The 13,998-nt window shown below is 41.5% G+C and overlaps 2 protein-coding genes across 2 annotated transcripts; one reads left to right on the plus strand and one right to left on the minus strand.

Annotated features, from left to right (window-relative positions):
• Positions 1–4,267: 4,267 nt before the first annotated feature.
• Positions 4,268–9,383, minus strand: LOC118415114. The gene is made up of 7 exons (XM_035819475.1): positions 9,057–9,383; positions 8,303–8,553; positions 6,929–7,058; positions 6,108–6,235; positions 5,708–5,857; positions 5,113–5,243; positions 4,268–4,559 (listed from the first exon to the last, which is right to left on the minus strand). Exons 1-7 carry the CDS (start codon positions 9,128–9,130, stop codon positions 4,365–4,367), a joined length of 1,059 nt encoding a protein of 352 aa, XP_035675368.1. The 5' UTR covers positions 9,131–9,383; the 3' UTR covers positions 4,268–4,364.
• Positions 9,384–11,692: 2,309 nt separating this feature from the next.
• LOC118415213 (resistance to inhibitors of cholinesterase protein 3-like) lies at positions 11,693–13,674 on the plus strand. Its single transcript, XM_035819611.1, has 2 exons — positions 11,693–12,560; positions 12,609–13,674. Exons 1-2 carry the CDS (start codon positions 11,870–11,872, stop codon positions 13,043–13,045), a joined length of 1,128 nt encoding a protein of 375 aa, XP_035675504.1. The 5' UTR covers positions 11,693–11,869; the 3' UTR covers positions 13,046–13,674.
• The last annotated feature ends 324 nt before the right edge of the window (positions 13,675–13,998 follow it).

A 13,998-nucleotide genomic window follows, 5' to 3' on the forward strand; every position in this document is an offset into this window, starting at 1 on the left:
GTAGGAATATGTCGACTACTAATCTATTCAAATTGGGCCAGATCTATGAATCCAATAGTTATGAATAACGTTATCAAAAACAATACTTTACGTTGATAATACTTTATTAGTGATTTGAATAAAATTCTTAGGCCATACGTAAATCATTGGACTTGACAAGTATATGGGTGTCTTTTGTACCTGAGTTTTCTTCTCCTGCCTCCTCTTGCCCCTCATGAACAGCTGTCTCGTAGGAAGGCGTTCTAAAAGAACGTAGCTAGAATAACAATTAGAGCTATCAAGTCACTGAATGTATGGAGAAAAATACTTCTGATTAATGTTGCTATTCTACATTTCCAAACTGGGGTGCGACCGGGTAGTTTTCGGGAAAGAAAAGTATGACACAAAAGACACCAAAAGAGAACGTTAACAGTCGTTGGTATTATTTGAGTAAATTTTTACGTATACATTTCTATTTTTTGTTTCCACAAACAGCTCGGCCGGGCCCTGGTTTGGAAATGCGGCATTACACTTGCCACTTCAATCTTGGAGGCATGCCTGGTCCCTGTCAACCAAGATGTCGATCATTTGTTATCTTAACGTCTATTTGTATGAGACATTTGCGATACCCAGGCAACTCGATACCTTGTTAACGTTGAGCTGACCCATTGCCAATCGGGACAAACTGGGTACCGTGACTAGGAATGTTTCAAGACTATGAGTATTGACCCTAGTCCCAAGACTACTACTTAATCCTCAACCCTAATCCTATTTCTAACCCTAGCCATAGACCTAAATGAAGTCGTCCTTGGCATATGCGTGTGTGAGTTGTCCTGACTGACTACTGGCTGAGTTGTCCTGATCAGACATAGTGGAATAAAAGCTCTTACAATTGTCCATAATCCCAAAACGTAAGTCCATAATTCATTATTCATAATTCATTCATACCAGTCCACATACCCTAATTAAGATCCACCGTCTATCTAGTACTGTCAGGACATATCGGCCCATACTCAGTCGGGACAAATCGACAACATGCCCTAAGTAGGACGGTTTCACTCTGACCCAAATCCCAATCCCAGCCCTTAACCCTAACTAGAGTCGTCCTGGGCATGGTCGCCAGTTGTCCTGATTGACTAGGGACTGAGTTGTCCTGATCCGATTTCTATATTGAAAGCTCTTACTCGTGGTCTCCTTTCGTCAGTGGCAGTCTCACCATTATTGCCATCATCAGTGACAGTGTCGTCGTCGTGTGTTTGGTGCAAAAACAGACCGTCCTCGTCCCCAGCCTGTTCTCCCTCCATGCTTGATAGTCCACCTGAGGGAGGAAACAGAAAGATATGTTTCACTTTTCATTAGACTATCGGATCAATAATACTCAGAAAGATTACCTGTGCGTATTTCCGGTTCCCTCCCACTTTTATGTGACCTTCTATGCAAAAACAGACCTTAGAGGCCGATTTTTGCATCCTTGTTCCTCATTCGTCAGAGCTGCACCCTTGTATAATTTTCCTATCATCAAATAGTTCATGGGGAGTTTGGGCTATACGATTCAAATGTCATAGCACTGTACGTGCACGCACATCGTGGACTGTGTCCTAAGAAAGAATACATCCTGAAGTGACGCAACCTGGAACACACACCTTGTGGTATACTGGACAGGTAAGAAAAAAATCGTTACCTGTCGTGTTCAACGAAACTAGCTAGACTTTTACAACCTTGCCCGGACACACAAACGTATAACACACGATTGTACACGATATGCAGCCTTAGTACTGTACCTGTTGTATGAGGACATGGACCCAAACGTGGCTATTTGGGTCCTATTTGGCTTGGTACATCGCTGAACCCGGAAGAGACGCTCGGCAACTTGAAATAGCTTAACCTTTGACCTCACAAGTGCCCTTACCTGTTACCCGTCGTGCGTAGCGCTGAAGAAAAGCGACTTGTTTGTTTTTTCTCCAAGTTCGGATCCTGTGGTAGCATGAGATAAATTGTTTTTTCGCCAAGAAGATCCTACGGTAGCATAAGATAATATCAAAAGCTGCCATAGGAGTGAAGCTGGCCTAGGAATGTGATTGGCTACATGGCAAATGGACACCTCTTGGCTGACTACACTCCTTGGCCAATTTAGTACTATCTGTTATCTTACGCCATGGTAGGATCTGCTTGGAGATTAATTCCAGTTGGCGTTGTAAAGAAAATATAACCAGTTGGAACGTGCCACATTTAATGGACACAACATGTCTTTAGAATATATCAATATTACCTGGAGCAAAGTTTTATTGTCTCAGTAGAGCACTTTCATATAAATGCTTTTACAATGTTAATATTTAATATCAATCAATATAATTTTCATTACATCCCTTTCCTAATCATCTTAAAACTTCAACATTAGTACTCATATGATATTAATGTGGCATTTCTCTGTGCGTGTGTATACCTTTATTTGCGATCTCGCAAGAATGCCAATGTAGAAACTCATCACGATTGAGAAGCATGCCTAAGCCGCCCTCTAGCGGTCCTACCAAACACTGCATGTACTTGGCCACCTGCAACTTGCTATATTGGAAGTTGATATATATATGTGTTTTGCTAACCTATGTCAATTGTAACCAATACATTGTTTCTTTCGGCTACGTATCTCTCTTGAATGTTTAGCCTTTCGAACCTATGTCAATTGTAACAAAGAAATGGTTTCTTTTGGCTACGCAATCCCTCTTGAATGTTTTAACTTTTAGCCTTTCGAAAATGAATTATCATAAGCACGTATACACCACAGTATGAATACAGTTACTGACTTTTATTGGAACAACATGGAGTGAAAGGAATGAAGTTTAAAACATGCATCACTACAACTTGTTTACATGTATGTACATTCTGGTATGTATACGTTACATCATGGTACAATTTGAAACTGAGAGAAAATTGTTACCGACCTGAATTCATAGACATGTGTTGTTATGAGACGAACTTTATACCATCATTATTGTACCATCTAAGTAAACTTTACAGGTATTTTCATAAGCAATAGCTATGCGAACGAAAAGACTGTTCCATACACTCCAACTAACAGCAAAAGTCATGACAAAAAGCTGACCTAATGACAATGTAATCATATCAATGGAGACCTAGAATATCATAAATGTAACATGTCAACACCACATGTTTCCAATACCATATCCAGTTGCTGGAGTAACTACTTTTTGGCGAACACGTCTACACATTTTGTACTGAGAGCATGGACAAGATCTGTGGATATATTTACTCAGAGTTGACAACGTCGAATGAAACCAAATAGGAATCTTATGATACTTACAATAATCTATATCGAACTTTCAACACTGTATTGTAATTTTCTACATAAACTCGAGCTCGTAACATACCAGAACACTTCTGTCTTCTATAATCTGTACCCTGTTATTAAAATTCTCAATTGTACACTGAATAATTCGTAACTGATTATCCTAATCTACACTACAAAAAAGTAACTACTGCCAGTTATCTACAAATCTACAAGAGATAAATTGTCTTATAGGTCTGCTGATACATCCAAGGAGGTTAACCTCCTTGATACAACGAACATATATGGTATCACCAAAGATCTTGTAGCTGAAAACTTAAAAATTTTTTTTAGTTTAAGGTATGACAGCATTCCTCGCACCAGGCAGTTGCAGATGAAACTAAAATGGCATTACGAAATATGTTTGGTCCGAGACAGTCGGTGACCCTTGACATATATAGCTGTATCTTTTCTTGTAACTCTTTTCTTGATATATATAGTCAAACTGTTCTCCCTCGTCCCACCAGACGTTTGTGAAGATGAAACTAAAATCAGTAAAAGTTCTGACCGGATTATCTTCATAATTGGTATGTGGGTAAGTCTTGATGAGACCACAAAATTTTTAAATTTTGAGGCACCTAGCGGCTTGTTATGGTACTGAAGCGGATTTCCGTATTTGTTATCTCGTGTTCCGCGGAAGCTATGATCACGACTTTTGGTTGGTAGATAGCTCTTTGATATCTTAAGGTACAGTTTGAGCCCTCTGGTCTTGTGTAATGATATCTTATTGCCTAGATGCCTAATCTACATTGAAGTAAGACCCCTAAATGTTTTTGTTTAAAGGTGGACTCTCTCTGCACTTGGGACACCGGTGCGGCACTGCGGGGTTGATGACTCAACGAATTTCAGAGATAAAAACGATTTTTTTCCGTTTTGTGTATTTTGTTGTCTTCTTAGTCATCCTTTTACGTATTACGCAATATCTAAATCATTACAGATCGCGAAAATAACACAACAGTGCCGCAGTGAACGAACCCCGCAGTGCCGCACCGGTGCCCCAAGTGCAGTGAGTGTCCACCTTAACTCTTAACCATGACATTTCTCAGTTGTACTTCCAGTAGTCTTCCTTCTCGTGCCAGGCGTTCCAGCAGTTGCGCTTGGAGGTGACGCACAGGTGCACGTTACAGGTGCCGCACTTCAGACAGCTGCGCGGGATGTGGGGCATGCGCGGACGCTGCTCCTGGAGTAGGTGGCCGTACTGCTTGAAGTAGTCAGTGCGCACGCGCCGATTACATACCTGATGTAGAGAAGATATGACAATACGAAATGTTAGCAAGCAATGAATAAAATTGACGCGCCCGCAAAAGCATATCGTATAGTCAGATTTATTCATTTTAACAGCTTTTCATTACTACATAAGGAGCGTTGGTGTACATTTGTATAATTCATACATTTATAACTTTGCAAAACCTGGTGCTATTTGTAAGAGTTTAAGTGTATAAAGCATTCAATACCTATACTCTTCCAAAACCATTTGAGACGAAAAATCAAACACATGATTGACTGATGTAGTAGAACTTTTCAGTCATAATATAAATCTCTTTTCATAACGTAGTTGTAAATGTGATACTGTATGTATGAAAACCAAATGTCATACTCTGGAACACTTTTGGTTTTTTGCGTTGGCAAGGATAAGTGCTAAAGGCTCTGTATATCTTCAACACCTTGCTCCAGAAACATCAGGGGTAAGTTTCTGCCGCAGTACATTGTCACGTTTTACCACTTACACGAACTTGGGTGAACCAAACAACAACAACAACACGAGCAAATATCCAATAGGATGTCCTTACTTTGCATTCCTTGTTCCTATCGAAGACGGGTTTGTGGCCGCCCAGGTTGCCCATCCTACCCGGGTCTCCCGTACTCCTGGTGCCGACTGACGAGAAACTGTCCGCCGTCCTAACTCGGGAGCCCGTAGAACCTGGACGAGATTGTTGACAATACAGTTCATACGCGAATGCGATATCAAAATAAGAAACCTTATACTTGCTACGCTGTTCTATCGTCTGTCTCAGTACATTCACCACACACAGTTATTCTTTTACAATTTATCATCTATGGGCTTCACTTGCAAATAGTCACATGTACGTACGTACACGTGCATGAATTTGCAGTGTTTAGTAAGATAACTTGTCATAGGCCTGATTGACTCTATACCACAGCAAATAGACAGCAAAGCGGTTTTTTGACATCTGTTTTAGGCTAACTCGCAAGAATACCCGCTCACTAGTTTTTGTGTTCAAAAATTCGAATGTTCAATTCTCGGAGTAGCAATGCCGAAAAGGTTTGCACATTTAGTTCTTGATTTCAACGTAAGTAGTCTCTGTTAGCAATTGATACCACAAAACATTGCCTATGCTTAAATAGAGACATACATTACCCTACCTGCTTCTGATGGCGGTTTGACGCCGATCTTGGGTAGCTGCCCGATACTGCTGGGCCTGCTGTACAGGCTCCCCACACTGCCCACCCTCCGGAGGGGGGCCGGGGTGGGGAGACCGTTAGCAATGGTACGTGGTCTCATGTGCAGCTCACCTGGAAAACATAAACGGTTACATAATTTAATTCATTTGTATAAGAAATGGTTGATTGATCCAAGCCCCGGTATTGCAAGGAATGGTAGCAATACGAATACGTTCGATGTCAAAGAATATTTCTCCTTGACAAATGCCTGGATCACCTTTTTCTTACAAAATACATCTTTGATGCGATATCACTACAGCCATAGACAACAGCCTAACCAACATCAAAACATAGGGCATGGATTTCTGGGATGAAAACTCACTTGTTTTGTACTCGCGGACAGCTTTCAGAATCGTGGTGATGGGTCCCAGCTTCAGTTTAAAGTCGTCTCTCAGTGTCTCCTTGTCGTACGCCAGGAGCGCCGCCCCGTTTACACTTTCTCTGTACAATCTTCACGGAAAATGTTGAAATGGACAAACGGACAGGGGACATTTGATTCGTGCCCTTGAATGTTTGATATTTTAAAAAATCATCAGAATTCTATAATACAACAAAGCCGCTAATAAATTAACACAAGCTTTATTGGCACGACAAAAAGTACAGTCACTTCTGTATGGCAAACTATAAACTATAACAAAAAAGAGAAAGAATACAGAATATATCTTACAATTCTACTAGTTAAACCGTATAATATGATTCTACTAATTAGACAATAACGTACGTGATGAGCAAAGCATTATTGAAGATTCATAACTAGGCAATGTTCTTTTGATTACACATTGTACAATTTTCAGTTTGGTCGGGAAACTTTTATTTTTGGAAACGGACGAAAACTCATCCATGTCATCCAATGTCCTAATGATATAACATGCATGGACATGGCCAGTAGTAGCCGAAAACTAAAACAAAGATAACTCAGTGATTATGTGAATAACAAGACTTGTATATCGTCTATGTAAACTTTTGTGTTTTCCTTACATTGCCAAATATTTGTTTAGTCACTAACATTTATTGCTTGGGATATTGGAATAGAATGTAATTCTGGAGACGAGAAGCATGCTTTTAGCTAATATCGTCCTATCAATTTCATAAAATATACGATGATAAGAATGTTCAATCTTTATGAAAACCATGGTTACGTACCTGTTGACGTCAGCCACACCGACGCCTATCTCCTGCATGTTCGCGGTGAGCCAGGTTCTGACGTCATTAGCGGACCAGTCCTCTACTTTAGAGGGGAGAGTCGCCGCCTCACCCTTAGCAACGTCCGTCCCTGGAGAAAGTACATTTAAAATAGAATATGTTCAGTGCTAGAATCTTCTATATTTCTATATAACTACAAGCATGATGTACATATGACCTTAAGCTTGCTTTGTAACAGACTTGAGTCAGCTTTAAACTTCAGAGGTTACATATGCACCAAAGACTATCCTTATCGAATAGGACTAGTACTCTTTAGTCATAGCCGATACTATAGGAATTGTGTTAATTAGGATTTTACCATGGCAAATATTGACAGACGGAGACCATCTATAAGATCTACACAATAACCTACGTGACACCATGTACGAGTACAGATTAACACTCTGTATGCATGCGATATTCGGCGAACAGAAAGTTTACGACACGAGTTGCCGCTTCACCCATAGCAACGACAGCCGCTCAATGAATTGTACTTAGAGTATGTTGATCCTGTTGGTTTAGTTTCTCAATGTAATCGCTGGAAGTTACAGCGTTTTGAGCATCGTTTTGAGCATGGTCCATAAAAGTGTGCACAAATAAATACGTTGGTATATCGATGGAATGTGATATACGCGGCTATGGCATATATTTTACGACGCTCTAGCAAGAATGCATACAATTAAGATACCGGACTGTCTCGTAGAATAGTTGTAGCAATTACTGTATGAAACAAGAGATGTAGACATAAATAGCAACAGATAGATTTGGAGACAGTTTACGTAACTGGTACGTGCATGCGCGACACTTTTGACACCTGTTTTTCCCCAAGCAATGACAAGAGCCTGAACAGGTGGTTTTTATATGATCGATGTCACATTGTTTTTCTTGTGTAAGGTCCAAAATAGAGTTTATAACTCATGAAAAGGTAATTGTTTATCGAAGCATAAGGTTTTGACGATGTTATTTCGTAAGAATGAAATTACTACGGGAGATTTCCCTGGTACGTGTAGCCTTGTTAAGGTGTTGTACCATCAAAAAACCTTTGTTGTAAAAACTTGCTACTCGCAAATATGGGGCGGAGCGTGATGTGATAATATCTGGGCCCGCCTTCAACGTAGGCGATCGTAATTGTGTCTGGAGAATGCTGAACAATGGGCGACCCAGGGGTTTGTAAAGAGCAGCGGGTTCTAATTTCTAGTATATACAGAACGTACAGGGATTGTAAACAACACGCGCATGGTTCCCTGGCGTACCCTTACAGCCTTCGTCCTGGTAACGCATTACGCACTGAGAAAAACACGCTGGTCAATGGTCTCTTTAAGAAAACAAACTCACATCTAAGCAGCTTTCCCGCGTGCATGAGCTGTTTTCTCTCGTACTTAGTCACCATTTCTGGTAGCTTGATGGATACGGACGATCCTCGTGAGACGGAGCGGTCTCCAAGTCGCCCGCTGACGTGACCGTTTGGTACGGCGTTCGGTAGACCTAAACTCTTCTTGGAAGCATGACTTCCCCGGTTGTCCGAAGGCACCATAGATTCCCTTAAACTGGTGATGGGCTCTCGTGGCTTCCCATTTGTCGCCACGCTGTTTATAAAAAGAAAAGATGGCAAAAAATTATCATCATCCTCGATTGTTTACGTTCATGTAGTTTTGTTTAGGTGTAAACAAGGCGATAAACGCAACATCAAAATAAAAGGGCCGCTGCTCGAGGTCGAATTTCGTGACCCTTTTTTCCAGCTGTACACGTCGACCAAGAAATGGTCTGTTTGCTAAACACGGAATTTGAAGGAACTCTTACTTCTCGCTCCCTCGAGTATGCAAAACAAAATAGCAACGTCGGTTAAGTTACTTTTACAACAGACACGCTTACAACGTGTTTACATTGTCCCCGCAAAGATTGGGAAAATGTTACAAAGTCAACACTTGCAAACTCTAGCCAAGTGCACTGGCAAAAATTAACCAAGTTCAATGCTTTAATCGTTTACCGTGATCATATTCAATATCATCGCTACACTTAAACACAACCAAGCAGATTAGGGTTGAAAGAAGAAAGGAAAATGATATAAAGAAAATTTGTGAACACTCACCTGTAAGTACCGGGAGTTTTAGTGTTCGCATGGTGGTAGAAGGTACCGATTGTGGTAGGCACAAGTTTGACCATCTTCCACTACCACATCACAGGACCTAACAGTTCACAAAAGGCAGACAGTTGCGATGCACAACGATTCTCTTGACCAAGGTACGCTGCGACTTTCGCGTGCGGTCATCGGTTGGTGTATCTGGCTATGGATGAAGCGATGGAACCGATCGCTGGGCTACTAACACATCAAGCCTTTACAACTGAAGCGACTGTAACGGGGATGTAATTGCAGAGGGTGTTTGGTTACGGGTGAGTCGCCGTCAGAGGGGGGCCTTTCAACCTCTCTCTAAACTCTCCTTTGATTGGTTGACTCGGAGGGCAGCGGGGATGGTATAAGCTTTAACATTGGCCGTGTTTTGATAGTGTGACTTTTCAGCAAATGATATTTTCTTTGGTTAGCAAAGTTGCAACAATGTTTTTCAGGGTCTAAGGGTAAATTTTGCCTTTAGGTGCAGTTTTTGCCTATGAATGGAATTAAACACACTTATAAGCTCTTAGGAAAGGGGTATAAACTATTTAGAATTCTGTATCGGCAGACAGAATTTAACAATTATGATTGAATAATTGATTAAAGAAATCTTACGATTGTAATTAAGGGCTGTTCTTTGTAGACCAAATGTAATACAAATATCATACCCAAGCGTAATAAAAGTCGTACTAAGAATTCGGAGGCGTGCGATGTCTTCATGCCTTGGCTAAAACACAATGTCACTGTTTGCGCGCCTCGGTAAGTTTTAAAACGTCCCACATCTGATACGTCTTTTTGTTGACCCTGGCCACTCCGTTGTCAATGGCGACGCTTACAGGTGCAGTCGCCCAGAACATATATACAACTCAGGCCGGAATGGACGGGGCAAAACACTGCAAACACCATAGAATGTTGTAAGGATAGGTACATTGTATCTAGAATCAAAACATGTGCTACGCGAGTGTAATATAATACAGAAATGTTTAAAGGTTGACAGAGTGTAACTAGTTGATAGGTTGGTGTCCATTGTGACGCGATTATGTATGTTTTGAACGTAACTCTTTTTGAGATAAAATCTTTAAGAAGAACGTGTCTTATTTACTAATTGTGCCTTTACATGTTAAGGGTTTCTCACTGAAGTTGAGGTACGTTGGCGTCGTCGTTGTGTTCTAAATCAAATTTGTGTTATTCTTGAATCTATGATGGAAATATCTTGCAAAGCGTTCAAGTATGGTTTGAAAGACAGCAAAACACACAGAACCTAAAAAGATTAAAATAATAATTTTTTTTTTATCAATGAAGTTCTTAAGACGGGGAACAACGGACGCTGAACCGTTTTATAATGAGTGTGTATGTGAAGTTAGAAGCCGCCAATTTACCCAATTGATTTAACGTTCAGGCACCAAATGCGACCGGTATGCTACCGTTGTGATTTGGTGATTTATTTATATTCATCTAGTACGTACAACAGATGAAAAAAATCATCATACAGAAGAAGAAAGTATACAGGAGGAGGGCAGAAGCCTTATTATCTTCTTACATATTAGTTTCATGTGATTAGGTACATCATTAGTTTTCTAGTATCTGGATATGTCTACACTCAATAGCTTTTATTTGTTCTAAACGTACTTTGTATAGGAGTAAATTTGTATAGGAGTAAATTTATTTCCGATTTGTATTGTATTTACATAGGGGTGACTAAAACTCTTTTTTTTTCTCGCTTTAAGCTTTTATTCAACATTATTATATAACACGCGCGCACGGAACACCCGCCGCCTAACACCCGCCGGCCCACGAACCAGCTGGCCCCAACTATCACTTGCCTCTTTCGGATAGTTGGGGACCGGCGTATAAAGTGGGGCCAGCTGGTAGTGGGGCGGGTGCATAGAGGCGGGAGGGCGCGCGTTAGGCAGGGGATGGGTAACTCTTATTTGCGAAGCTTCTCGATCTGGTTTCCCAGGGTAAAGAAGTACATACATTTCAACTCCGAGTTCTCACTTATTTGCTTAATGGGCGCATACTGTCATTGATGAAGATAACCAGTCACACACAGACATACACGTCCTTGGTGCTGAACACGATCTGCACATAGACAAACACACCCGTCTCTGGTGGTAATGACCACCATCTACATACAAGTAGATCGACCTATTAGCCCGAGTCAGGGCTGTAGAACTTCAGTTATCAATGTCAATTTTGGGGACACTTTCTACGTAATAAGATGAAGCAACTCTATTCCATTCCATACCAACATTCAAAGAGCAAATAATCGATGCTTCAGTGGCACGAAGACGTCGTGAAGTCTAAATCATGTGGGTTACAATATTTAGGGATTCCTAGCGCAGCTTGTTTCTGCACCGTTTTAACCAATCAGTATGAAGTATGAAATAATGATACATATGAAATAATTCATACAGATTGCCTCATCCATAATATTTCCTTTTAACGCTCTTAACGTTATATTGCTTAGGTTGCCTTAAGTTTATTATTGCACCTTATTTCCACCACACCGCTGGCCAAATCCTGCTGACGGGGCAAAACTGTTTGTGTTTACTGACCCTGAAACGAGCCAAGTAGCTTGGCCTAGGTTTTCTGTAAACCCACTGACCTTTTACCTTTCAATGATTACCCATCATCCATATTGAGTTGCGTGCCAGCGTTTCGAGCTGGGTGTGTCTGACATAATTGTCTGAGACATAACAAACGAACGACGCATCAGCCAGTGTTCCAGGTGACACAAAATATTGGGGAAACATTGGAAGAAGAACAGAGGAACCCGCTATACTGCCATAATGAAGGGATTGGACAACAGAGCCAGGAACAAGTACGCCTACGCACCCGAACATGTGCAGAGTATGCCACCATTCAGCGTTTTGCTTGTTGGGGCTCTTCTTGTTATTCTCATAGCCGTTGGACTCCCATGGCTGTATTCCTCTCGATATCCTGATTCGTTGAAGAGCAAAGCAGCCGACAACATCAGGGCAAGAAATGCTCGCAACGAGCCGTCAGTCCACACGCATGTGGTGAGAGATGGTCGGCCGGGGCCGTTCCCCGGGGCGGCAGCACAGAGGGTGACCCGGCAACCCGCTCCCAAAGGCGCCCGGAGCATCATGGCGACCGTGCTACCGATCTACGGCATCGGCATTGGCGCGTATGTGCTGTTCACCATGTACAAGGTGTTCGGTGGGAAAGCTCAAGAAAATGACCCTTCTAGCAGCACGAAGAATTACAACAGCGTCAATGAGAGAGTGCGACGAAGACAAGATAACAGTTGCAACAAAAGAGGCTTCTCCTTGTTTGGACAGAGGAAGAGGAAACAGAAGGGACGATTCAACCAAGAAGATCTAATGAAACTGAAAGAGAAGATAGCCGAGACAGAACAGCTGATGCAGAAGGCTCTAGCTGACATGGCCGCGACGGTGGAAAACGTAGCTGCAGAGGAGTTGAAGGGACAGTTTGACAGTACACAAGGGGGTGGGGAAGGTGCTACACAAGGGGGTGGGGAAGGTGCTACACAGGGGGGTGGGGAAGGTGCAGATACAAAATCATCCTCTGAACAGGTGCAAAACAAAACAGCAGATACTAGTAGCCAGAGCCCTTCCAGAGCTGGGCGTGAGAGAAGGGATGAGATGGGATCAGATAATAGCTTATCATCTGCCAGAGATGTCAGTCAGATAAAGGGGGAGTTGGAAGAAGATAGCCCAGAGTTCGACCCTGCTACAGGTGAAACCCTTGCTACCAATAAATGTGATGAGGAAGTCAAGTCAGGTGTGTCAGATGATCATGACATGGAAGCATCTAGTGATGCAGCTGATAACAGCACAGATAAACCTGACATTGCATGTTTGGATGGTAAAGAAATTATTGACGTGGAAGATTTAGGTTCAGACTCAGAGGGTGATGCTGTTTTAAGACATCGGAATGTAGATAAGTCAGAGTTGGACAAGTCCACTAGCCAGGGCAAGTAAAAGTGCTAACCAGGCAAGTGCAGGTCCTAGCCCACTTGCTCGATCGGGCAAGTAAGAGTTTTCCATAGAGTGAGATTTTGATATACTTCAATATTACTTGTTACTTTTTACAGTCATGACATCAAGCAATGGTCAGCATAGAAATACAGAAGCAAATAACAACTCCATTGCTGGAAGTGAAAATTTAAGTGACATCCACACTGATGAGATGGGTCCCCATATCCTTTGTGTAAACAAAGGAGCAAAGTGGAATCAAATCAGCCCAAAAGATAGTGCTGTGAGGCCTAAGTTGCTTTGTTTAGTGATACAGATAACATGCATACAGCTTCTTCTCAGTCTATATTCAAAACAAACGTCTGGATCTTACTTGGGGACCTGTAGTCTCTGTAAAAAACTACTAGAGGCAGTACTAGTGCTTAAGATGCCACTAAATGTTTTGCCCAACAGTCAATATCATAATGTATTAAAAAGCCTTGTATTATACTTCATGTAAATATTATGTATCATTGTACTTGACTATATATTTTCCTAGGCCAGCCCTTTGTAATAGCTTTGGCTGGGTGACCTGGTACTGGTAGCCTGTATTGTCATTGTTATTTATTATAGATAAATGACACAGATGAACAGAAGCATTATTCTCATATTTTTGTTCCAGCACAGGGAAATGTAAATTTAAGCATAGGTGTTGCTACTTTTGAATGCAGTTCCAACCGTAAAGTGTTTACATACGAGGGGCGTTCAATAAGTAATGCCCCTGACCCACTTCCAGTTATCTGATCTAAATGAAATTTTGCATGTGTACTGATTCATATCTCTATGGGTTATGTTGCAAAAAATAGCTCTGAACTAATTGTGGTTTCTGATTTACTGGTGTTTGAACTGAGTCAGGTGTGAAATGGACCAGGTGTGAAATGGAGCCAGGTGAGTGTCGCGCAGTGATGCGGTTTTTGTAT

The sequence above is a fragment of the Branchiostoma floridae genome, chromosome 5 (assembly GCF_000003815.2).
Source record: "Branchiostoma floridae strain S238N-H82 chromosome 5, Bfl_VNyyK, whole genome shotgun sequence".
NCBI classification, from domain to species: domain Eukaryota; kingdom Metazoa; phylum Chordata; class Leptocardii; order Amphioxiformes; family Branchiostomatidae; genus Branchiostoma; species Branchiostoma floridae.

Coding starts and splice junctions, on each gene's coding strand:
- LOC118415114 (XM_035819475.1), bottom strand. CDS start 9,130: ATGGTCAAACTTGTGCCTACCACAATCGGTACCTTCTACCACCATGCG. Junction 6,236..6,928: donor GGTGTGGCTGACGTCAACAG/GTACGTAACCAT, acceptor TTTTCCGTGAAG/ATTGTACAGAGAAAGTGTAA. Junction 5,858..6,107: donor TGTCCGCGAGTACAAAACAA/GTGAGTTTTCAT, acceptor TATGTTTTCCAG/GTGAGCTGCACATGAGACCA.
- LOC118415213 (XM_035819611.1), top strand. CDS start 11,870: ATGAAGGGATTGGACAACAGAGCCAGGAACAAGTACGCCTACGCACCC. Junction 12,561..12,608: donor TACACAAGGGGGTGGGGAAG/GTGCTACACAAG, acceptor GGGGTGGGGAAG/GTGCAGATACAAAATCATCC.